This window comes from Polyodon spathula, chromosome 18, assembly GCF_017654505.1.
Source record: "Polyodon spathula isolate WHYD16114869_AA chromosome 18, ASM1765450v1, whole genome shotgun sequence".
Taxonomy (NCBI): Eukaryota; Metazoa; Chordata; class Actinopteri; order Acipenseriformes; family Polyodontidae; genus Polyodon; species Polyodon spathula.
The window spans coordinates 17,952,960-17,979,379 of record NC_054551.1 but is presented as its reverse complement, the minus strand read 5'-3'; the positions used below and the strand labels follow the sequence as shown (position 1 = coordinate 17,979,379).

Here is a 26,420-nt window from a genome sequence, read left to right as displayed (position 1 = left end):
TTTTCCTTTCAGGGAGTTTGCCAAAGAGAGGGAGAGAGTGGAGAACCGGAGGGCGTTCATGAAGCTGAGGAGACAGCAACAAATTGAGCGCGAGCTGAATGGGTACCGAGCCTGGATCGACCGAGCAGGTACAGACAACATTAACAATGTTCATCCTGCTTCGGCACACAAGACAAAAGTCTGAAATCAGATAGTTTTTTTTATTATTCATGATAAACACAACAATAAAACCTGGCTGTTTGTTTGGCTATTCTCTTCTTCTTAACCAGATTCCTTTTATTTGTAATGAGCCGAAGACTGTAGCGCCAGGCAATGGAAATTAAGCATAGGTCTCAGATTTACGCTTCAGATTTGTCGGCTGGTAAAGTAGCTGCTCTGAGAATCCCTGTGGGTTTTTCTACCTAGACAGAGCAGTTCAGCCTGAGACTGCACAACCCCTCGAGTCCCAGAACAGTTCAGCCTGAGACTGCAAACCCCTCGAGTCCCAGCAGTTCATCCATACAGAGTGTCGTCTATCTAATCAACCAGAACGTTCTATTTATATTGAATCTTTCTGGCTTCTTTCTTTGTTTCTAACAGAAGAAGTAATGCTAGCAGAAGAAAATAAAAATTCAGCCACATCGGCACTGGAAGGTAAGAAATTGTTTCGGAATAATATTCTTAACTTTGAATCTTATACTAACAAATGAACATTGTGTTTAATGTTTTATTAATGTTTATAAACATTTATTAATATAGTTTATAAAAAAGGTTACTTATGTTAATTTAAGAAAATACAAACAAAATGTGATAACACGAAAGCCTCATTGTTAACAATTCAGATAAAGTGATAGTGAATCACTGTGTATGGATTAAATAGTGACATGAAAACTGCAGCAGTGATATCAATACTCAATGCTGCTGGTTTCAGTGCTGAGGAGAGCTACCATCAAAAAGAGTCGCATGGAGACGATTCCTCGGGAACCCAGCGAGGACCAGTATGCTGACATCTCATCTGTGGGTAAGTGGAGACTAGCACTAGATAAGAAAAACTGATTCATGTCATTATGACGTACAGTTAAGTAATTCCTGTGGACAAAAGGAATTGCTTGCCCCCTTACATCAATGATTTGTGGATGAATTATTTATAGTTAAATAGTTCCTTTTGCAAAACCCTTGAAACAAGCCCCACCCCACATGAAGTTCATCAAAATGTTTTTAAAGCCACTTTCTCACCACAGGGGGTTAAGCAGCACCTTTCCTGAACTCTTTGCTCCATCACGGCTCATCACCCACAAATTGAGAAAACACCTTCACAGAATATGGTTCACAAAATACTCTGTGCAGTACAACGTTCTCCATTTGTGTGAAATTCGAAATGGAAGTCTACTTAATGGACAGTTAAAGAATATTACACTGTGTGAACAAAAAACGTACAAAAGTGTACAGCCTTGAACCTGAAAAAACGCATAACAAAACGTAGTTGGAGATGAATCATTCTGACTGCCAATGCTACTTTATGTTGTATTTCTTTTTAAATGTTGTAAACTAAACAAGTTAAACAGAATGATGTGTGGCCCTGGTCAGCTTTACATTTTTCAATTAAAATCTTAGCTTATAAATTTGACAACCACATAACAGCGATTGTTAATATAATCTAAGAGATAACACTTTGATACAGTGATACAGTGTAGATTTCAGAAACAGTAGCATTTTCATTTCAAGTGTGTTGCAGAAGTTACTTTCCATTACAGTTATAAGTAACAAAACCAAATTGTAACTCGTTTACGTTTACGTTTTACAGAATTATTTTTGTTTTCAGCTTGGTCGGTCTGCAGCTCAAAATATTGCTTTACTCCCCAGCTCTGTTCATTACTGTTTTACGCTATAAAATCAAAATCAGTATATAATTAATGATATTTGAAGAAAGGTGATTTCCAAAATGTGTTTCAGACATGTATAAGGGCTATGCTTACTGCCATTAATGTTTTCTGAAGCTGATCGCTGACAAACATCCTCAGCATTACATTACTGTTCCCCTTAACCAAAGAGAACACTTTTTAAAAAAAAAAAAGTATGTTTACACTGTTATAACTTTAATCACTAATTTATTCATCTTCAGAAAACTCTAAAGCAAATATAAGGTAAAACTTATAAGAAAGTTGCTGCTGCATCCCAGTATATTGCAGCTATTTTGAACTACAACATGTGCAGTGATTATATGCAGAAGCAGCAGCTTCTTTTAATGTATTATAGTCATAACTAAACATGTTCAAGTTTCAATTTGAATTATAAATCACATGAAAGAAACTGACCAATAACACTTACACATTTCTCAAATTCCATCCATGTTATATTATGTACATATCGTCCTATGTATTTTACACTACACCACCATTTTAACAAAACAACAACTTTTTATAATCAACAGAATCTGATCAATGATCTTCTATATGTAATTGCTAACACTTCCAGAGGAAAACAGCAATGAAGAGGCACTGTAAAGGAATTAGCTTTACCTGGTACCCTTTCAAAGATTGCAAAGAATCCCAGCGCCAATTAAGTTGCCCACACCTGCAATCACACAGCCTTCTCTGTGCTCTCCAGGTATCCCCCTAGCCAGAGCCAGCATTAAGAGCACTAAACGGGACGGCACCTCGTATTTCCGTCGGAAGGAGCGCCTGCTGAGGATCTCTGTGCGCCACATGGTGAAATCACACACCTTCTACTGGATTGTGCTGAGCCTGGTGGCCTTGAACACGCTGTGTGTAGCTATTGTGCACCACAAGCAGCCACAGTGGCTCTCCACATTCCTCTGTAAGTCTGCTGGATAACTACGTGGGGGGGAGGGGGGGGGGGTCTGAGGCTGTTCTACAATTCACAAGACAAGCACAAAAGTCAAACATGTGGAGCACAAGTCTAAGGAAGGTCTGCTAAGACTTTGTAATGCTCTGTTGTAGTTAGACCAAAATCAAACTGGGTCATTTTCACAAAGCTCAGCTTTCCTCAGTACTATGTTCAGAAAAAAAAAATTGAAGAAGAAGAATAGATGGATATACAGACACACAGGGCCTGTTTTCATACGTGACTAAGGGGTTTAAGCGTTTAGACATTTTCCATATAGACTAGATTAATATAAACTAGATTTAGATGCTTAAACCTCTAATTAAACACTTAGAAGTAGAGGTACTAAGATGGGCCAGTCGCAAAGTGCACATTTTGTTGTATGTACTAACAAAAAATATGTTAATGAAGAGAACCACAATATACTAATTTAAATATTATTTATGTCATCTTAGCAAGATCTCTAGTGAGAGTTGTGCGACATTTTTTCAAATAAAATAGCAGTAGTTGAGTTGTGGTTTGCTGCAGCAGAGGGTGTCCAAAGGATAACGTCTATACATGCAAGGGTGCAAGAATCAAAATAACATTGTTTTTGTTAAATGTAAAAGTCAACTGTACAATGCATTCTGTTCTGTCTTCATTTTAGCTATTTTAATACTGTTTATATATATATATATATATATATATATATATATATATATATATATATATATATATATATATATATAATGGAAGTCAGTTTAATCCTATCAGATTCTATAGTGGGGCCCCAACCGTCACCCCCAAAAAGCTTTTCATAAAGCTGCAGCAAAGCTGCTGCATTGTACACATTGACGTACAATGCGAATAAAAGATTATTTTGAATTGAAACTAAGTGATTTAGGGTTTTTTATTTTGTTTTAATTATCATTATTTTTAACTTGGTCTAGTAGCCTAGACAATTAGCACACAATAGGTCATGCTGCTATACAGATGTTCAGAATGAGCTGGAGGGGTTAGTGGCATTGCTTCCAACATGCTGGGAAAACCAGAAATGTCATAGAAATTTGTTTTCAAACCTTGTAAGTACACCATGACTTTAGTGAAAATTAGGTACTTGGGTGTTCTTCTCAAAAATACATTGAGAACAACTGGCAACACACGAGAAAAAGCGGACTGGGAAATGCCAGCAACAATTGCAACAGTTTAAAACGTGCTTCCAAAAGTTATTAACAAATTGATGTAATTGTACTTGTTTCAATTGCCCGCAGCTTTAGTACATCTCATTACAATATTTTTAATCCCCATTTGCACTGTATCCATCCTGCAGGAATGCCTAGAATTGCATATTCATTTAAGGCTAAAACGCAAATAAGAACTGCAGCTGCAAAGCATTCATTAAAATGATGTTAACAGCATTGCATTTGTTTTGTACATTTAATGCTACACTTCCAGCAGGTTTGCATATGGTTTGCAACGATTGCGACAGACGCAACACTTTAGAACATCTGCCCCTAAATCATTTACAAAAACTGGGGCTATGCCAGCCCTGATTCCACCTGCCTAAAAACATAACTGTAGTCAATTTAGTCACATACCAATTGATGAGAGATCCAATTATAGATAACCTGTAAAGAGAGAGTATATAATCAGCTGATAAACAATTAGTATTGTTTTTTTATATTATGCTTATATGTACGTTGATAAAATGTTTAGGTGTTAGCTTGTATCATGCATTTATTTATTATTTATTTATACAGATGTACCCATTGAGACTGAGGCGTCATTTACAAGGGGGTCCTGTTAGACAATAAAACAATTACAGATACAAGCAACACAATAAATACATGTGTGCTTCAATCTTAGTCAGCAGCCTACAAAAAAAGAACAACATAAATAAGACACATCTTTGCTTTAATGTGGAATAAAGAAAAAACAATGGCAAGAGGCTCTAAGCAATTCCCAAATATGATCTCTACAGCCAGAAATGGAGAGATTGTCAGATTCCATCTTCATACTGTAAGTAAAAGAGTTCAGTGTTTTTGGGAGCTGATCACTGAATTCTCCCAAACGTTTGTGAACCCTTGGGACTGCCAAACTAACGGAATCCTGAGAGTGTAAACTATAGCCAGTGGTTATCCTCTCCACCAGAACATTCAGATAAGGAGGTACCAAACCTTTAAGAACCTTAAAAACAAAACAGCACCAATGAAAAAGCCTACAATACGTTAATGAGAGCCAGCCTAGTTATATATACATATGACAATGGTGTGTCAAAGAGGAACAATCTAGAACAAATCAGCAGCATGAATTATATCACATCCAATTGGTGTAAAGACTGCTTGGAAACTGGTAGATATATTCACCGTAATCTAGGATAGAAGAATAGTAGCAGTCGCTAACTTTAGTCTGCTAGACTGAGAACATGTATATAATCATTCAGCACTATTAACTGCAGTGGTGAATCACAAAGAGACAGAGACACAGAAAGGCAGATTAAGTTCCTGTTGGTTTGTTGTGCACTACAGGCACTCTAGATCTTGCACTAACTTTTTCTCTTTCTCGCTGTGCTCCTAGACTATGCAGAGTTCCTCTTCCTGGGGCTGTTTCTCACTGAGATGTTCTTAAAGATGTACGGCCTGGGACCACGGCTCTACTTCCACTCCTCTTTCAACCGCTTTGATTGCGGAGTAAGTCAGTCCACCAGAGCACACACAGACAGGCAGCTGACTGAATTCACCTCCCAAAATACAACAGTGATCTTACATTCATGATTGAAAAGCTACCATCCTTCTGGGGATGCGTACCCTTGGCAATGTGTTGTGTTTATATTTTTGCATATATCTTTTTTACATATATCTTGAAATGTGTTACATTCTCAAAAAACTCAGAAACCATTTACACATATTTACACATATTTCCACTGCGTGGTAAATATGAACGAAACCTTGACATCTAACTGAATATGGCTGCCATATTGAGGCATGTGACTTTTTAGGTTGCTGCAGTATAGAGGCATTTTGAGATAGTGTTTTCACATTTGGTAAACAGCTGTATTCTGTGATTCTATTAATCAAGTTTCATAATAGTAATTTTCCAATGAAAGCTAACTTTTTTAGGCTACTTTTGTTATAGACAACAAACACTAATATTACTTTTTACACTCCTTGATTCCCTCTGTCAAGTTTGTTTATGAAAATGATCCATTTGTTTTCTACTGTATGTACTTCATGGCCCTGATGATACTTTGCTTTGTTCCCAAGAACACAGATGTCTAGTTAGTCTTGCAAGAATGATCTGTCTCTATACTGGTCCAGCTTCAACATTACCTGAGTCTGGTAAATGCAGAGATAGGCAATTCTCCTTGTCAGTAAGCACTATGAAAATATTTTAGACGGCTTGGATAGTACTTTGAGTAATATCTACTTAATGATAAGTATTATTAGCTAAAAGTGTTATTAATAATAAAGTCAATCCTCTATGAGTGCTGTTCAGGGTCTGTGCTGGTCTCTGTTCCAAGTATCATTAAAGATTGCCATGTCATCCCTACAAATTGGCAAGCCTTGTGAAGTGATACCCAAAATTGCTTTCAAAATCCAAAACTAATGGCTTAGGTTGAGGATCTCCTTCTGAATAAAACAATTTGGCAAACTATGTTTTATGTAAAGGTAGTTCAAGGACAACACTGCGCAAAACAGAACATACTTTTTAAGTTGACTTGAAGTATAGGATTGGAATTTTGCCTACAAGTGATGGCCACATATGGAATATTTACAACTTGTTTGTTGCCACATTAATATTATTCCCATGTGAATTGAATCTCATGTATGCCCACTTGGGAGATTTTGCAAATTTTAATTTATTTTGTCCTACTTTGTATCCATTTTTAATGTGAGCACCATCTTTGATAAAAATCTCATAATGATAAACAGCGAGAAAATCACATCTTGGATACAAAGCCACAGTTTTGTCATTGCAGCACTACAGAGGGGAATCAGAAATCATACAAATGTAGCCTTATTTACACCAATTCAATAGTATTTAAAATTTAGGCCATGCTCTTTACATTTTAGCATCTGCTACATCAATCAAGCTTCGCTGCAAAAGCTGGAAAGAATATGGACATCAGGAACAAGTAACAGTCAATCACAGGAGAGTTTTAATTTGACAGAAAACTGTAAGATATACTTGAAAAAACTGTCTTATTACAAAACAAAGTTTAAAGAAAAGAATAAACCCGGTTGCAACTTTTTTTCTTGATATTTCAGATCTGTTAAATGAATAAACAGCTCGCTTTTTTCAGACTTGTATTTTTTCCGGTTTTGAGAAGTTATGGGATCCCAATAATTATTTCCCAGCCCTTCCTTGACAGAGTGCACTTTAAAAGAAGTTCACTGTACGATGAGTCTCCAGTACGTGCTATAGTCAGCTGTACATCACAGAAAAATCTCTGGTTCACCATCATTCCACAAAGATCTAGAGGACTCTTCACAGCAAAGAAAAAAACAAAACAACCAGAGCTTCACAAAGGGAAAACACCATACTAAGAATATCCAGGTTGTAGTTTGTTGCGTTTTGACAGTTATTTCTTTTTCTTAAAATAGCATCAGTTTAGAATGCATTCAGTTCACAATCTAGTGCAGCCATTTAGATTCATCTGCATGCAGAATCAAACGGAGCTACTCAAGAACCTGTCTCCTTAGGTGCTGTGAGCTATTCTGTGGGTTAAACAGTAAGAGCTGCCAATCAAGACACTTCTCAGAACTTATTACTGGCTTGAATGACTATTCAAGGGGGTTACACAAGCAAGTCCATAAACAGGCACTGGTAAAGAACAGAATGCTATAGTAAAAGTTATAGACTTCTCTGGATCGTCCAGCCAATCCGAGCGTTCGTTTTGCCTTCTGTATTCCACAACACATCACAGAGAACCCCTATGTAGGACAGCAGCCGTGCCGCTTTCAGTTTTTTCCGTGCTGTACTCTCAATATCAGCACAGATAACGTCACCTGCATAAAAAAAAAAAAAAAAAAAAAATCATACATGAGGCACCTAGCAGAATTCCATTCAACTGCAAAGTCCGTTCAAAACGGTGACATCCCAATTGGTCACGAACCTCAGCTACTTAACAGTATTCTCTTCAGCAACCTTTTCCCTGAATTTGACAATGAACTAAATAAAAGTTGGTAATGATTAGAAAACAAATACATCTGGAGTTTTAAATTGTATAACAATAAAGTAGTATATAATAGATTTATAGGACTGTGTAAGGGTTATATCAGCACTCGTATCGCTTATGTGGGCCTCGGTTTTAAGCCTGGTCCGTTCACTATTGCACCGATATTCCGTCATGCACAGACGTTCGCCTTTCTATAGCCCTGTAGCAAAACATCTGTAACTTGTTTTCTGTTTTCCAGGTTATTGTCGGCAGTATATTCGAGGTGATCTGGGGATTTTTCCGGCCGGGAATGTCTTTTGGAATCAGCGTCATGCGGGCTCTGCGTCTGTTGAGGATTTTTAAGATTACAAAGTAAGTCCCGGTCTCTCTGAAGGACCACTCCTGATTCACCAGCGATGGCTTTGAAATCATTACTGTGCAAAACTACCCAAAAAACATAGTCCGATCATTGTGTTAAATATCGTCACACACACACCTTACATAAACTTAAATCTCGTCAATTAGACATACAAGCATTTCTGTTCTAATGACGAACTACACATTATTATGTGCTGTTTTAAAGATCCCACAATCATCTGTTTCTAAATAACAACACTGCTGTGACCTTTGCTTAATAGTACATTCATATTAAGGTTTCATGTCACTGGTAGATTGGGAGACACTGTAGTATGTGCTTCAACAGTCATGCTGTCTGTCATTGTAAAGGAGTTTGTCAGGAAGGTCTTTGTGTATTCAGGCCCACACAGCTGGAGTGAACTTCCAGGTAACCTTAAATCAGTGGAGTGGAATAGAGAGCTTCAGAGAGGCTTGGGAGTGTATCTTTGCAGTCTGTATGTAAAACTTTATGCTTCAGAGTAGAAATCGTGTTATAAAGAGCTGTATTTTTTCCTTTGTTTGATTATGGTGATACTTTATCTGCTGAGCAATTAAACAAATTGGATGGACTAATGAACAAAACAGCCAGTTTGTATTAGAATGTCCTTTCAACACATCACTGCCAGTTACTGGCTTCTTTAAATTGGATGTCACTTCATTGTGGAAGGCAATTACACTGGGTACTTTGTGTGTGTAAAACTGTAATAGGTTTGTTGCCAGGTTACCTAAGTTTGTTGTTTATCAAGTGCCTTGGAGAAGGTCCTGGGTTGGTCAATCAGCATTTAGCTACAGAGCCCCTATGGCATATGATTGAGCAGCAGATAAATAACCCAACTGTATCAGCTAAACAAAGAATAATGACTAAGATTACATTTATTATAATGAGTAGGTTCCAAGAATTATCGACGTGTAAATGTTTCTGATCTTAGGTTGAACGTATGATGAAATTGTCTTTTAGATTGCTGTTTTAGGGATGTATCTCATAGAAAAGGTTCTCTGGGTGACTCCCCCTGCTGCATTGTTATAGGTACTGGGCATCGCTTCGGAACCTGGTGGTGTCTCTCATGAGCTCCATGAAATCCATCATCAGCCTACTCTTCCTGCTCTTCCTCTTCATCTTGGTCTTCGCTCTGCTGGGGATGCAGCTCTTTGGGGGCAGGTAAAAAAAGAATCATTATTATTAATGAAATTACAAAGTCTGAGGTAAGATCATGAAAAACTAAGTCAAATTGTTTTTGTCTTGTTTGGCTTGTGCGTTCTGCAGTGTACTAATTAAGAACTGCGGGGTGGTATTTTTATAACATTCTCTTTATTTCAATTTTTTTATTTGCTATATTATATCTGTATAATAATAATAATATTATATCTGTTTCTCTTCTAATCTGTGCAAAAGTTGCCTCTGTAAAACTCTGGAAAAAATGTCCCCCTTTCTTCAAAACACTTCACAACTTACACATTCCTGGTGACCCCCTATAAACAGACTAATCACAACGAGGGGAGCTGTTCATACATATTCACAAGGAGGAGCTATCCCTCCCTAACACATATTCAAAATGACCATCACATACAGTTTTGATCAGTGTACTTTGAATGTGGTATTGTTTATTTTAAACTTGTGAAGTAGATATTTTCTACAGAAGCAACTTTGACTGGCATTTTTAAATCCAGCTTCCTTTTTAAACATTTATTTTTTTAATTTTAAGAAACGTACTTACTTCAAAACAAATTCTGAGAGAGAGTTCTGTAGAGTGCTACTGCTGTTTTATATAGCCCCTCCTCCCAGCATAAATTTAAATGAACCTTTAAGTGGAGGTCGCTAAAGTAGGTGAATAAAGGCGTGAATTTTTCAGTGTTTATTTTTTAAGGAGCACACCATAATACCATAATAAATCATTCACCTTTCAGAGGAACGGATTTCTGTTGAGCCAACTGGAAGCACCATGAAACCTGTTAATTTAACATTTCTGAGACGCCATCATTTGATCTTTTAATTGGTTAAATATATTAATCTTCTAACTAAAAGTTCAACAGTATAGTTGTTTACCCCTTACCTAAAAAATAAAATCAGAAAAGTATAATGTGTAAATGTCAAGCTGGTGTTGTGAGTTGTAACAGTAAGATACGTCTTTGTTTACAGGTTCATTTTTGAAGACACTCCGACAAACTTTGATACATTCCCCGCAGCAATAATGACCGTGTTCCAGGTAAGCAGTTTTTTTTTTCATGTTTTTGTTTTGTTTCCCTTTTAAAAAGTAGTGTCACAAGTCTGGGATGAAACTCTGGAGCTTATAGGTGGCACTGCCTTTGTGTTACTAGTTCATTAACTAGTATATTATTTTGTATAAAAGGCAGTTCTTAGTGCACCAACAGGTTAGCTGTGTCCAACACAGACATTATGCTGACCTAGTGAATAACAGTGAACAGTGAATAAGCTATCTACCCTTTGTTGTACCAACAAGAGCAATGCTGCTTATCAACGGGAACTAAGAATTCCACCAGGCTTTGCAGGGATAATGCGCCAATCAGCTGGATCATTGAAGCAAATGAAAATTAATTTAAAGCAAGTCCTGTTAATGTTTTGTTTCTTCTCTCTCAGATCCTGACGGGAGAGGACTGGAATGAGGTGATGTACAATGGGATTCGTTCTCAAGGAGGAGTGAAGTATGGCATGTGGTCCTCTATATATTTCATTGTTCTGACACTCTTCGGCAACTGTATCCTGACAGTAGATACAGGGGTGTCTGTGGAGAACCAAGACTGGGTCATGTAATCTAGAAAGAATAAACACAGTGGGATTGCTTTACTTCACTTGCTGCAGTACAATGGAGTGATGTATATTGTTATGTTTTTATACAAATCTGATGTATGTGTTGCTATGTGTATATTTTTTTAGGTTGGTGGAAATATAGAAGTAGACAGAGATTGAAGGGTAGAGAACAATCAAGACACATCATTCAACAGACATGTCTAGATCAGCTCTGATTGTCTTTCTCATTTCCTTGACTCTGTTGTGAACAGACACACTGCTCAATGTGTTCTTGGCCATCGCGGTGGACAATCTAGCCAATGCTCAGGAGCTGACTAAGGTAAAGCAAGACATTGATTCATTTTCAACCGGAGCCCTGTCTTTGTGATGGCCTCAGCTGGTTTAGAAACACCCTACTCACACAAACTTCTTCCCTTTCCCGTCAAGCCCAAAAGTGGCACGGGGTGCAGGGGAGTCCACAAGTGGCTAACCTGGTAAAAGCACGGCAGTCGGGCGTGCAGGGTGAGTCATACAGTCAGGGCAGTGCAGGTTCACGTCCTGGCTCGGAAAAGTCAGTGGTCTTTGCTGAACATTCCGGAGGAAGTGTCACTTTGGCTGTGGTGCCCCTGCAGGTTATGGAGGCAAAAGTGAAAGGGGCTGTTCCTCCTCCTCGTGATACAGCGAACCCTAATAGCCAGGCGCCTGGTGAGCTCAGGCGGATACCTGCGGGGCTGGCCTTTGTCCTCGAGAGGTCAGTTGCTGACTGACATTTGCCATTGAGTTTCTGAATGCAAAAGGAGCAATTGGCTTGGTCTTGGGATCAGAGGATGCCCACTGAACCTTCAGCTTTCCTGAGGTGTGTGGGGAACTGCTGCTGTGAGGGAACATAGTCAGACATTGTAAATTGTGAGAAAATCAGGTGTAAAAAAAAAAAAGTGAACAGTGTGATAAATATCATTCCAGATGCATGTTTGTTATACTTAACCCAGACATTCATTATTAAAAATGCTGGGCCATAAAGCAAGTGTTTAATTTAGGTAAGCGTTGCTAGGAGTTACTGTAATTGCTCATTTGAGTTGACTGTCTGGCTAAGTGGATTTTCAACACAATTTTAGCTTGTTTTAACATTTCTTAAACATTAGAGTTCAGCGTGAATTAATAGATCAATTTTGTGTCTGGAGAAATGTATGTAATTTACACACCCACCCCTCGTTATATACTGTGGATTAGATATATCGCGGTCCTGGAGTTGGCTCCCAATTTTTACTGTCTAACTCTGTATGCCTGAGCTGCAATATACATATAGGCACTCAGAATTACTATTCATTTTATTTCGTTCTGCACATCACAAACAACAATATACAAAACTATTAAAAACAAAGCATTAATATTGTACTGTTATCATATACACACGTATTGCACAATAACACAAAGCAAATGATACTTGCTGAAGCGTTTTTTATTTTAGACAATAAGGTGTTCACGCGTGACAGCAATGCACTAGCAAAAACCACAAGGCAGTGATGCCAGCTCCCTAGCAACAAGCCTCCTATGTTGTTGTTGGGAATGGATTATTTCAATGCAGCGGGTTTGTGCATTTGAAAGAGGAAGACTCATGAAAGACTCACGTGTGTGTGTGTGTGTGTGTGTGTGTGTGTGTGTGTGTGTGTGTGTGTGTATATATATATATTTTTTAAAACTGATATCTTACTATTATATCTAAAGCTGAAGCTGAAGACTTAAACAAGCCCTACCCTTGTTGGTTCGATGCATCTACATTTGAAAACATAGTAAGATGCATGTATTGTAAGAGAAGCATACTTTATCAATTTGGGGTAGCACCAAATAGTCGAGTAGTCAAATAGAATAGTGACGGACAACTTCAAAAACCAAGATAGCTTCCAGATTGACAGAAATGCAGTTGCAGTTGCAACGCATTAACATATAAATGACATTTTAAAAATGAATAAATAGTTTTAAAAAATTGCAGTTTAAAAATATAGCTCGCAAGCAGCAAAGTCTTGCGAAACAGTACAATCACAGAGCACCAGAAATCATAAAATACATGATTTATTTCTATTGTTTTTAAATTATTCGACTCTTTTTACCTCAACTATTTGACTTGTATTAGTAGTTTTACCCCTATTTATGAATAAGGAGCAAACAAACAGGGTGTTTCCCATTGTGGAGTGGTGTGAATCTCTCTGGTGCTTTCTTTGCCAGGATGAGCAGGAGGAAGAAGAGGCCTTCAACCAGAAGCACGCTCTGCAGAAAGCAAAGGAAGTCAGCCCCATGTCAGCAACAAACATGATGGCTTCAGAGTGAGTGTCTGTCTCTGTTTCAGTACAGTCATATGCCTCCCATGCAGAAGAGGCTGTCAACACAGGGGCCCAGCAGCAGATTCCCCTGTGTCAGTGTGTGAGGGGTGTTGTGAGCTGTTAGAATAGAGTTGAAACATGTAACCAAGTGTTAAGCGCTTAGCTTTGCTGCGTAACTTTCCTGCTTAACCATTGTCAGCAATTTACATGTGAAACATAGATGTCTTGCTTAGTGTTTTTTACTGTGGTAAGTGTATGTACAGTGTAAGGCTATCGTATTCAATATTTGTGAACAATATGTTCTGCATACTGAACATGTTTAGGGGTCTGTTTTAATGATGTAGACAGCGATGGATCATGATACTTGTACTGTCTTCCTAAAACTCATAACCCCATCACAGATTGCTTTCTGTATTTTTATAAAACACTCAGCCAGATCTGAATGCCATGGCTACTGCAGCTCTACTGAAGTTTACATCATTTAAACAGACCTAACTCTTTCACTCAACTGTTGCAGTGACTCACGAGAAAGAAAACAAGTACAAACCTCTTCTAACTTGTTAAACATTACTTGTACCAAAAGATGTGTAGAACTTAGATTAAGACTATTCAAAATGACTAACATATTATACAGCATCTCACTCACTGAGTGATTATAGCTAACAAAATAATTCCGTAAATGTTCCCCACTATGTGCATCCATTCACTGTACAGGTCTCAAATGTGCAGTTTTGGAAGCAATCTATATTTTCAGAAACATAATTGAATTTGAAAACATGTAGCTGGTACTACGTTTGTGTGTACAGATCCTTTTATTAGTTCACTGGTCTGTGGTGGTTAGTGGAGTTCTCTCTCCCAGACCTTCATACAGTGCTGCAGTATGGAGTTGAGATTCAAGAGCAGCCAGTTCTGTAATGTGCGGCAGCACTCCAAGTGGTCCGTATGAAACTGGTATTATTAACAGAGACATGTTGATGTGTTGTATTGTTGGCAGCTTATCCTTTTTGTTTAAGTTGATAAACATCATCATTCAGTGACCTGTCTCAGTGCACGGCTTTCATTGTGTGGTTTTGTGTACCAAGGCTGCGTTTCACAGAAGCAGGTAAATACATTTTCGTATGTTCATGTTGATTGTGTGGGTGGGGAATTGTAATGATGCAGAGCCAGGATGAAGTCGCTTGGGGTATGATCCACGTATATCACGAACCATGGAGAACGCAATGAGGCGTTGTTGAAGCTCATATCACATGGTGAAGAAAAGTGTTAAAAGGTAAATAATGACACAAAGGGGAACTAACTAGTAGCTTGTTATAGTAGAGAACATATTGCTGAGCTAAAATGTTTCAACATTTCAAGGATTTCAATAAAAAGCAGAGATAATGAAATACTATGAATGTTATGTAGGTGAGAGAATTGTGGAATTGTGTACACCTATGTGTCTCCTTTAACATTACTGAGTGAGGTGCTGCTGATTCTCAAACACACAGCTGTATAGCTGCTCATTGACCATGTGATTATGCGCTTCACTTTTAGTAGTGCATGATTGTGTTTCCCATGGCTCAGAATAGATATGCCATGGCACGTGTGTCTGTACCCCCAGTCAAGCCTCTTTTTGCCGGCCCTGATCTGTTCACAGTGGAAGAACTATACGTTAACTAGTCTTAGCATGCTGGATGGTATACTGTGCCAGACTTCTCAGCAGACCAGTTTCAGTGGCTCAGCACTTCACTAATCCCTCCAACCTGATTGGATTGGGAAGTGGAGACAGTCTGGGCATGCTTTGTTGCTGTGTGCAGTACACATCTGCTCTTCTGCTAGTGCTGGTAATGTCATGGCCTGTTAATAGTAATGCAGTGCTTTTCAGTTTAAAGCCCTTAGCACAGTACTCCCTCATTATAAGGCAGTCCTTTATACTGTGGATTGTAAGGGCTGTGCTGATGATCTCTTATCTATGAGTCTTGTCTACCGTTTTATAAAGGGGGAGCACTGTAAACACAGGCCAGATTTCTGAATAGATTTAAAACTCAAGAATGTGAAGTGAAAAATGTTCAGGGCACTTAAACTAATTAAACACTTTTAAAATAGACAGAAATGCTTTAATTTACTCTTTTTTTTTACTGTTTCTTATCTTTTTATAATGTTTGCTATCTGAGCTGTTATTGCATTTATTCAAATATTAAGTTTTATTCTGATTTGTATGTAGTGTTGAGGGGTTGTAGACGAATGTAACATACTTATACTGCCCAAAGTGTAGTAAGAGCCAACTACATCTAGTACACAAGGAAACTTTATTCACATGGGGGTGTCTTTTTGTGCTAGACCGACAACGGCTGATGTAGCATGTGTTACATATATTCAGAAATAGTCAAAAACAACTGAAGAGAAGCTCAGATCAAAGCACCTAAACAATATCAAACACAGTATTGGAGTTCTTGCAATATGCCTCTCAGAGGAATTTCAAATGTCATAAAAGATAAGGGGACAGTAAAAAGAATAGTCATTTGAAGTTACTGCAGTGCGTGACAGTACTCACCTAACTGCAAAAAGAATGGGACGGTTACCGTACTAGTTTTTGAATTAGAATGTTCTGCAAACATGTGCATGATTCTGCAGTCAAAAAACAAATGATGGCAACCTTCTCATAGTTTTGCACTTTCTTGAAGTTATATCCACATAATGACTTCATTATTTTCATTTTTATGGAGTTCGTCTTTAAAAGATACCATAAAAAGTGCAAAAGAATGTGAGGGTCTCCGATTCTAAATTTCAGTAAATTCATTGACAAGTTTTGTCTATTTAGTGTTCAATGCAAAAATGTGTTTTGATTCACATATATACATTGCTTTCTGAATGACAGAATTATGTTGTGGAATCACTGTACTTTAGGGATCTAATCATAAACCATTATTGCATATTGATAGATGCATTATTAAATATGTGCAATGGATCCTTAAACTATAGGTACACTCATGTTGTTCTAGGCATTAATTGTCTTCCTTTTTGCCTGCTGTAATGATGGAAATTCATTTCAAAAACTAACGTGGTGACATTTTAAATGTGTTTTAATTGGGTTAATTACCCTCCTAAATAAATGAATAACTAAATTAATAAAATTGTTTAAAACCCAGATTGTCAGGAACCTGTAACGCTGACTCTGTTGTTATTGAAATTATTATTTTTATCAGGAGAAAAACCTTGCTCACTAGGAAAAAGACAATTCGCAGACACCGGCACACCATTCATATCAAAGCTGCCAGAGCTTCAGAAGCACTCCCTGATCCCGAGTCTCTCAATGGCCCTCCTAACTATTTTCTGTCTAGAAGGGAGAGAAGAAGGAGGCTCACCATGTCAGTTTGGGAGCAGAGAACCAGCCAGCTGAGGAGGCGAAGGCAGATGTCCAGCAGAGAGGCTCTCTACTCCAGCCCGACCGAGGAGTCCGAGAGGGGAGCCAGCTGTCATCGACACAGGAAGACTGAGAGCCTTCGTAGAGATCCTGTGATCCCAGACATACAGCCACTACCCCTGCAAATGCCAATGCCACTGCCAGGCCCTGAAGAGACGCTGGGGGTGACCAACCACTGCCAAGCACACAGCAAGGAGGGCCACCAGAGCCCCAGAGCAAATGGAGAGAGAGGACACCGAGCAAGCCGCAAGGCCCATGGCCCCCTGCCTGAGGGGTTAGCCCCTGAAGAGGGGGGGAGGGTGAGGAGGAGCGGGCGGCACCAGCGGAAGGAGAGGGGAGAGGGAAAGACCAAGGACTCCTCTCACAGTGAAGGCAGCCGCTCTGTCAGCAGAGAGAGAAGAACAGAGGAGGGAAGAGGATGGGGAGGTGGAGGAGAGGCAGGGGAGCCCAAGGTCCTGGGGGGAAGGACGGAAGAGGACACTGGGAGCAGGTAAGACGATCGAGGGATTGTGAAGGCATACCGGGCTGTGTTGAAGGGATTACAGAACATATAGTAGTGTTGGCAGAAAATGCAGTACCATGCCTTCGCTGAAGGTATCTCTAGGATATTTTTTTATTGTTTTTGTATTTTGTATCATGAAAACAGTGCTGATGCTCAGACTAAATGAAGAGAAAAACAACATCAGTGTTGTTGTGTATACTGCAACACCCTATGTGTGACGCAGAACCAATATGTAAAATGGAGAATTTCTCTTAGTTTCTGTAATGTGTGGGCCACATACATAAGATGTATGGATAAAGTTTTTTTGGTGATACCTTTTCAACTGGATCCGTTAAATGAGGTATACAAATATTACAATTATTAGCTTTTGAGGCCACAAAAGTGGAAAATGAAGACAAGTTCATTTGTAGAGACCCCAAAAAATATTTTATTACAAAAGAAACATAAAATCTCAACCCCTTCAAATTTCTTTAGATGCCATTGCTACACAACAGTTTCATAGTAAAAGTAAATGCAAAGTTGACCTGGCATAACTACACCTGTCTTGCTGATTGTAAAATGTGGTCCAGAATGTGCAGAATTTTTGCTTCTTTTCAATACTTCTATAACTCTTAAGAATGCATTGTTAAAGGTAATAGATAGATAACAGGTCTTGACAATAATCTGGGATCTCCTTCTTCAAAATGAAACCAAACAACAAGCATATTCATATCCCCAGTGAACAGGTATCACAATGCACATTTAAAGCTCTATCTCGACATACTGTGTAGGGAGTTGTCTGTCTGTACAGTCCATATTGATGCCACACTCACATGTTTAGGTCATGTTGATCTATTTTCCTTCATACTAAAAGCTCCATTTTGTAACTGCATGATACTGTCATACTTGTTTCATCTTTCTGGATCTGTGTAGATCACTGGAAGCTGTGGCAGGTCTCCCCGACCCCCTGCCCATGACAAACTCCCCCAGAGCAGCGGCGCGAGAGAGCACCAGAGCCGCCCTGCAGCAGAGTGGGGAGGCAGCAGGGAGCACAGCCCCCGTGGACACTACAGTGGAGATTGAGCCAGAGATAAACCCCAGCCTGCTGAACCTCGTGAAACCAACGGGTCAGACCAGCGTTGCCGTCGAGGTGACTGACACACATACGCCACTGGAGCTGCTGCCTATCACAGGTATGAGAAGAACAGGGCCTGCTCACATAAGGGTGTTGGAGAGGGGCACTCTGTGGCAGTGGAAGGTAATAACAGAGACAATACACCCTGAGAGCAGTTATCCAGCTTTGTTATTATAGAGGGTATGATTATATCTCCTGTGCTACAACTATGTTTTAATCAGAAACAGGGAAACCGGGAGCAGGACTCACAAGGGGAAATACGCGCAGGGATGGAGTGAACAATGGGAAAAGGCTCATCCAGAGAGATTCAGTCAGTTAGTGCCTTCGGTAGACCCAGAAACTGCATTAAGTCCAAATGTAAATACTTTTTGTGAGGCAGGAGGTAAATATACTTGGACACGCTGTAAATATTGTGTACTGTAAACGGAATGTCTGTGTTACTGTAGACCGCGGCAGTTTTCTTTTTGTTTGTTCTTGTTTTGAATTTAGTAATTTCTAACTAATGATGGATGCTCTATATTAATATACTAGTCAGTTTCTGTTTGAGATTTTACATTTTGTGATGCTCACCATCCTGACCATTTCATGAGTGGAGTAAATGTTTAAAAGGATTTTAGCTCTAAATGTTGTATTTAGAACTGTGTTGAGTGAAGTTACTGACATCTTTACACCGATACCTGCAAAAAAAAAAATACCTTATGGTAGAGGAGTAGACAAATGTTTCGGCTACATCAGTCTTCATTTTCTTTTATTCCCTACAACTTGTTTTGTGCCAGGAGCAGCATTCAGCACTGTGTGTTAGTGAGTCACAGATGAGTCATATTTCATGCCTAAAGCAACTATACCTATACCGATATTAATATCTATCTTACTGTCAAAGGAAACTCAAATGCAAGAAGAATCAAGGAAAAGCATTGCCTCCTAAGAAATCCATATATTTTACAATCCTGTTGAAATGTATTGTGATATTAGCTGGAAATCTGAACCTCTGAAATTCCAGGAAGTACAGTACCAGGCTTCATGTATTACCAGCATACTATCTTCACTGCCAAATCACTGGTGACCACGTGACTATGACATGCATGCAGCACCACAACAAGAACATGCTGTTCTGTGCTCAGTAAGCAGCAGCAGCTGTTTTTTTTGGTTTGTTTTGTTTTTCATTTTAAGGTAAGTATTAGGGATTTTGTTTCTTGTGGTACATACAGTACTAGAGTCCTAAATAATGAATTGCACTGGGTTGTCTTTGACTTCAATATCTATCCACACTGACTGGCCAAGAAATTACAGCATGGTTTAATACTAGCTCTGGGTGTACTGTTGGAGTGGAAACTATTTTGTCTCGTCCAGTGTTGAAGGTTTCTGTGATGTGCTTGCAGTGAATACTAAGGGGGATTTCTATGTGTTTGACCAGTCAGTCCTACGCTTTCTCTATATGTTTCACTTGCCTATGGGCTAGTATGTTGACATTGTTGTTATTTCAGTCAACAGCAAGGAAGCAGAAGCCTCGATTGCAGTGAATGCAGAGGGGGGGCTGAGTGGAGCGAGAACCGTCCCACCACACAGCATGTTCATCTTCAGCGCCACCAACCCGTAAGAGCCACTGACCACAGCCACACAGTATTATCATCATAGATCTACACTGCTCCAGAAACACTGACCACAGCCATGCAGTATTCTCAGCATAGATCCACACTGCTCCAGAAACACTAGCTCTATGGTTCTTAAGGTTCTTATAGTTGCGTGAACTGTTGGTTGTCTTCTGTGTTTGTAATGGTTTCCTAAATATCCCTGACAAGCTGTAGGAAAACTCGTCACAACAGGACCTGAAAGCAGGGTTCCATTTATTTAGGTGAACACAGAGGGGCAAAGCTGCCTACAATTCACTTAAAAGGCTGTGCAGTATTTATTTATTTAAAAAATAAAAATAGCTAAAAAAAAAACAACAACAAAAAAAAATAATTCCCAGTGCAGCGGGGCAATGTCCCGCCTTCCTGGCTTATACTTGTCATTGATTCATTCTGAATGCTTTAAACCAACCCCAACTACTGATTAGCAGCACATTTCTGCATTTCTATTGGAGTCTCCGCTTGCGAGATTTAAAACGAGATTACAGTCAGGAATGGAGGCTTGTTCATGGGATTTAAAGCTGTACTACATTTACGATATGGAGGAGTTAAAACAGAATTGCAAATTGTGGTGAAATGTAAAAAAGTGCCTACACACAAAAACCCCAGAAGAATGTACCCGTGACCATTGGGATTTAATTGTGGAAGACAACAAAGGAAAGAAGGTAGTACTTAAGTGTACAAGCACTTTCGAGTTACTACTTTACATCTTTTGAAAGAAAAAACACTCTCAGAAATTTTGGAAAGTAACTGAAAACACTAATTCCATACAGTATATCAAAAACGAAAGCCCTGGAAAAAAACAATTTACATAAAAATAAGCACATAACTAAAACTAAGCACATAAAAAAAAATGAATAAATACAGAAAATCAGAAACCAAATTATACTATATATACAGTGCCTATAGAAAGTCTACACCTCCTTGAACTTTTTTACACATTTTGTTGTCAGTGCCTCACAGATTTAGGTCGAGGCTCTGACTGGGCCACTCAAGAACATTTACCTTTTTGTTCCTTAGTCACTCCAGTGTAGCTTTGGCTGTGTGCTTTGGGTCGTTGTCATGCTGAAAGGTGAAATTCTGTCCCAGTTTCAACTTTCTTGCAGAGGGCAGCAGGTTTTCCTCAAGGACTTCTCTGCACTTTGCTCCATTCATTTTCCCTTCTATCCTGACAAGTGCCACAGTCCCTGCTGATGAGTAACATCCCCATAACATGCCATCCCCATAACATGCCACCATCGTGCTTCACAGTAGGGATGGTGTTCTTTGGGTGATGAACTATGTTGGATTTTCGCCAAACATAACACTTTGCATTTAGGCCAAAAAGTTTCATTTTAGTTTTGTCAGACCACAAAACTTTTTGCCACATTGCTACAGAATCTCCTGAGTGTATTTTTGCATACTTCAAATGGGATTAAAGGTGGGCTTTCTTGAGTAATGGCTTCCTTTTTGCTACTCTACCATACAGGACAAATTTGTGGAGTGCTTTAGATATTGTTGTCACATGTACACTTTGACCAGTCTTGTCCATAAAAGCCTGTAGCTCTTGCAAAGTTGCCATTGGCCTCTTGGTAGCCTCTCTGATCAGTCTCCTTCTTGCTCGGTCATCCAGTTTGGAGTGACGGCCTGGGTCTTGGTGGTGCGATACACCTTCCACTTCTTAATAATCGTCTTGACCGTGCTCCAAGGGATATTCAAGGCCTTTGTTTTTTTATACCCATCGCCTGATCTGTGCCTTTCAATAACTTTGTCCCGGAGTTCTTGAAAACACCTTGGTGCTCAAAGTTGAATCTTTGCTTTGTAATGCATTACCTAGCAGAACCTACAGGAACTGTTGAATTTATCCTGACATCATGTGAATCATTACAATTTAACATAGGTGGAGGCCTTAATTTGGTGTGTGATTTTGAAGGCGATTGGTTACACCTGAGCTAATGTAGAATTGCTATTACAAGGGGGGTGGACACTTATCCAATCAAGCTATCTCAGTTTTTATTTTTAATGAATTTTCTATAAATTTCTAGAATATATTTTTCACTTGGAAGTTGTGGGGTAGGATGTGTAGATAAATGAAAAAAAGCAATTGTAATGCATTTTAATTCCAGACTATAAGGCAACAAAAGGTAAAAATTTTGAAAGGGGGTGTAGACTTTCCATAGGCACTGTAAATATACAGTATTTTACATGGATGAAGGTTATATTTGCATCCTGAGTCATTCGAAAAAAAAAGGCATAATACCACAGTAGTGAAGTCAAAATGGTATATTCGTGTAGAAGATTATACTTAACGTTGGACCCATATTTGGCTCCTGTGCACACTTTCAAACAAACTGTCTCATTTTCAATCACTAAACAACACCCACAATTCATGGTTTCTCTGGACTTTTAACACACTTAACAGGCTTTGTAGTATTTGTGTAAATACAGTGTAGAGGGTTCACTTGGGTCCGGAAGAGCTCATACTTATCACACCTAACACCTTATCGGCTTTGTCATCTCCTCATTTTCTGGTACTCTGGATAAGAGATCAACCTTTATAACTAGAGGGATAGGGCACCAATTCTTATTAATAGTGACACAGTCCTAACAAATCTGTGTCTGTGAAGATTTAAAATCATCCTCCACCAATGAGAGCACCAAACAAGCAAGAGAGACAAATCATCTTTGACTGACAGCGAAAAAACAAAAAAGCTACCCCATTGAAACACCTTTTCCTTAAAAATACGTTATTTTTGCAGTTCATTATCTACCTAGCTTAATTCAAACTTACTGAAATATCCAAATGAAAATTAAATTTAATATTCTTTAATATGAACTTAATTTACATTATTATTATCCATTAAATTCACTTGCAATTTAAAACTTGACACCCGTTTATTGTTTTTTTTGATTACAGATACTAATATCCATGTATTATAAAAAATAATAGATAGGCTTCAGAGAGGAAAATAATTCCATCTTGGGTTTCTGTGACAGTTTATAAACTACATGACGGTCTCGTAGTTCATGACGTCACATAAACCCTAGATGGATTATTTTCCAGTAACTCACTTCAACCCAACTGTCTCACAATAGCTGTCTGAATGCAATTTGCCACACTGAATTGCTGTGATTCTGTGTCTGTCTCTCGCAGTATCAGAAGAGCCTGCCACTACATTGTAAACCTGCGCTACTTTGAGATGTGCATCCTCCTGGTCATCGTGGCAAGCAGCATCGCCCTGGCAGCAGAGGATCCTGTTTCCACTGGGTCCAAGTGGAACAAAGTGAGAGCTCCCTACATTCAGAGATTCATGTGTTTAATTAAGTCACGTTCCAAATCACAGTTCCTATAGAAATATTAAATAAGCGCTATATTGCAAAGGCCTGCAAGTGTCAAAATAATTCATATTTATGAATATAACAAAGCATATTTTTGTTCATCAAGATCACAGCAAAGGCAATCACTAGGGCTATCGTTTTCTTAAAGACAATTTCTGTTCCTGCTGATTTGCTAGCAGCTTTTGACTCACAGTCTTTCTTCATTGGTCAGTGCTAACCGAATTCCGCCAGCTCCCAGCTCAAGCTCCATTCAAAATCGCAACATGGAGGTTACGCGCAATCCAGCGCAACAGTAGAGTACTTTGCCCTTATGTTTGCATTTGATCGTGTGCCCTCAAAATCGTGCCTGATCTATGGTACCTCTAAAGAGATATGTTTGCAAACCATCATTTCAGTTAGTGTGGTTCCTAGAGGGTGAAAGTGCCCCCACCCTTTCAATGATGTATTTCTTGTTATTAACCAACCAGGTATTTTCCCCTTTGACTGACATGTTTTCAGCCAGTATCATGCTTCGACTGACTGAGGTGAAATGACTTTGGAAATGCAACAGATATCCAGAGAGTAAGGCATAGAAACTGAGGACTTTCTTTAACCTAACTAATAGTACAACAACTGCACACTTGAGACCTACAATATGACTCCAATGAAAGTGCTGATGAGATTTTTGGAATTATTTTCTTAGCTTCAGCTACTTTAACTAAATTCTAGCCATATACTGTAGTAGATGACCTTGCATCAGAGTTCAATTAGATGTAAGGTGATCAGATGTCCGGTTGGGACAGTCCCACTTTTGGAACACTGTTCCCAGTGTCCCCAGAACCTTTCTTAGGACGCTCATTTCATCATGTTTTTTTTTTTTTTTTTTTTCCCTGAGCATCATTGCACTGGTAACAGAAATTACAGAATATTGTGTTTTCATGCAGGCTGGTGTTTTTCTACCATATCTAACTTATTACAGTACAATGACACTTGATGTGTCTAAAGAAGGTTGAACGACCAGTAGCATTAAAGAGCAGCTGTACAGCGGCAGGCAAAATCACTGAACAGTCAACATTCATATTTGCAACCAATCACGGAGAATTGTGGACGGGTTTATCAACTGACTGTTGCTAAATCTAACTGGTGGCTATCCTTGTCTGAATCATCACTCTTGCTGTGTGAAGAGGTTACTGTAGTCTAACAATAATGACTCATACAGTTAATATTGTATTGTGTTGGAATTATTCTCTTCATCCATGATATTTGCACAGTATATCTGCTTGCAAACGACTTTGCTTCGTGTGTAGCTGTAAGCGACAACTGCGGAAATAAACGCTGTCATGTCATATTACCTTGACATGTTTTACAATGCAGTGCACTGAAGCTTGTCGTGGTTTGAACACTTTGTGCATTAAAATAGCCCATCACAACAACAGGAGGGGCTGTACAATGTGACAAAAGTATAGAAATAAGTCTATATTCACTTTCAGTTCACCACAGGTACCCTCTAGGAAATGTATGTTCGTGAATAATACAAAATAATTTATGAATAACATCATTCTCGCATTTGTGAAATTCATGTTGTTTAAAAAAAAAATGTTTTATTATTATTATTTCTTTAAGTATACATGTTATGTTTTTTTTAGCAATAATGAAACACAATGGTTTCAGGTCTCCTGGGGCCAATTTAATTTCTTTGAAAAATATATTTACATTGATAGTCGAGTACTGTATAGGATACAAATAGTTTAAAACAATTACAAAAATTACCACGTCCTCGTTCCATTTAACCTTTATTTAAATAATATGTAACTAAATTCTAGCCATATACTGTAGTAGATGACCTTAGAGGCATCTCTTTTTAATTTGGTGACTCTTTATTTTTATTTCTGTGTTAAATATATTTTTTTTTCCTGCAAAGTTTAAAGAATAGGTATGATAGCTCTATAAGATATTTTAAAGTATTTTACTTTATCCCAGCTTTGTTTAATAGAAGAAAAACAATGATCCAATCAGAAATTGCAATAGAAAACATACACAGAACAAATACTATGTTATATTAAATTGTAAGAAATTCAATACTTTGAAAAAAATAGATTCTTTGAAGTAGCCATTTAATAAATGGAAATATTGAGATATGTAATGTTTTCATGCTAGAAGGGTCTGGTTTGCAGATTGGACACTGGAGAATAGAATAGATATAGCGAGAGAGTGAGATGGAAAGTGGAAATCAAAGAGAAAAGATGCAGTTTCTTAGGCAGAAAAGGGACTAGATTTGCAGCAGTAATCAGCAATAAAACCAAATCTCAGAATCTGATATTATTGAATTGCTATTGTGTAATGTAATGACTACCTGTCGTGCAGAAATGACATTACAAAGACAATAAGATCATTTATTCACAAAAGGTTTTCAAAAGATTCCACCCTGAATATCCCCATGAGTCTCTGCATCCACTTTCAATATGATATTAGATCAAACATTGCCAAAGTGAAAATAAGAACCTGAGATCTTCCCCATAGCTTGAATGTTGGACGTTATTCACAATATTTCCATACTGTCCTAGTTTAAGGACTTAAAAATCTGGTCACCTTAATTATCGGCTAATTAATATATTATATCTTAGAATTAATATCAATATATAATTATATAGATATATTATATATATATATATATTATATATATATAGCCAACATTATAATTTGATGACCGCCAACATTAAACAGTTCAAATAATATTTTAACATTTCATTTTTACTTTCCACTTATCTATTTATGATATTTGCCATTAACCACAGATGATAGAAGCATGTTTATTCAGTATTTGTCTATTGCAGCTTCTGTTTTAGAGCTTTCTTCTGTCATTTTTGAAATCTCACTTAATTTAGCGTTTAAATGAAAATGAACTAACTGATTTCTGTAAAACACAGCAGACTTGCTCATTTAAAGATGCTCTACAAATGTAATGGTAGTCTTTAACTCCTGAGCTCATTACTGGCTGTTTGTTAGGTCTGTTTATTAAATTAAGTTTATATAAGAAAAGGACAAAAGCAACAACA

At 38.2% G+C, this 26,420-nt stretch overlaps 1 protein-coding gene across 4 annotated transcripts in view; it reads left to right on the top strand.

Moving 5' to 3' along the window:
• LOC121330947 (voltage-dependent R-type calcium channel subunit alpha-1E) overlaps positions 1-26,420 on the top strand; it is a 149,528-nt gene that overhangs the window by 79,045 nt on the left and 44,063 nt on the right. For 2 of the 4 annotated variants that reach the window (XM_041277954.1, XM_041277953.1), the window contains exons 7-21: positions 13-128; positions 580-633; positions 911-1,000; positions 2,587-2,796; positions 5,380-5,492; positions 8,220-8,332; positions 9,384-9,515; positions 10,494-10,560; positions 10,953-11,070; positions 11,375-11,442; positions 13,326-13,423; positions 16,741-17,313; positions 18,238-18,497; positions 19,924-20,032; positions 23,201-23,330. In XM_041277954.1, the coding sequence (XP_041133888.1) occupies positions 13-128; positions 580-633; positions 911-1,000; positions 2,587-2,796; positions 5,380-5,492; positions 8,220-8,332; positions 9,384-9,515; positions 10,494-10,560; positions 10,953-11,070; positions 11,375-11,442; positions 13,326-13,423; positions 16,741-17,313; positions 18,238-18,497; positions 19,924-20,032; positions 23,201-23,330 (2,251 nt within the window). Of the gene's footprint in view, positions 1-12; positions 129-579; positions 634-910; positions 1,001-2,586; positions 2,797-5,379; positions 5,493-8,219; positions 8,333-9,383; positions 9,516-10,493; positions 10,561-10,952; positions 11,071-11,374; positions 11,443-13,325; positions 13,424-16,605; positions 17,314-18,237; positions 18,498-19,923; positions 20,033-23,200; positions 23,331-26,420 lie in introns of all 4 variants that reach the window. The other 2 variants (XM_041277952.1, XM_041277951.1) reach the window with 1 other exon arrangement.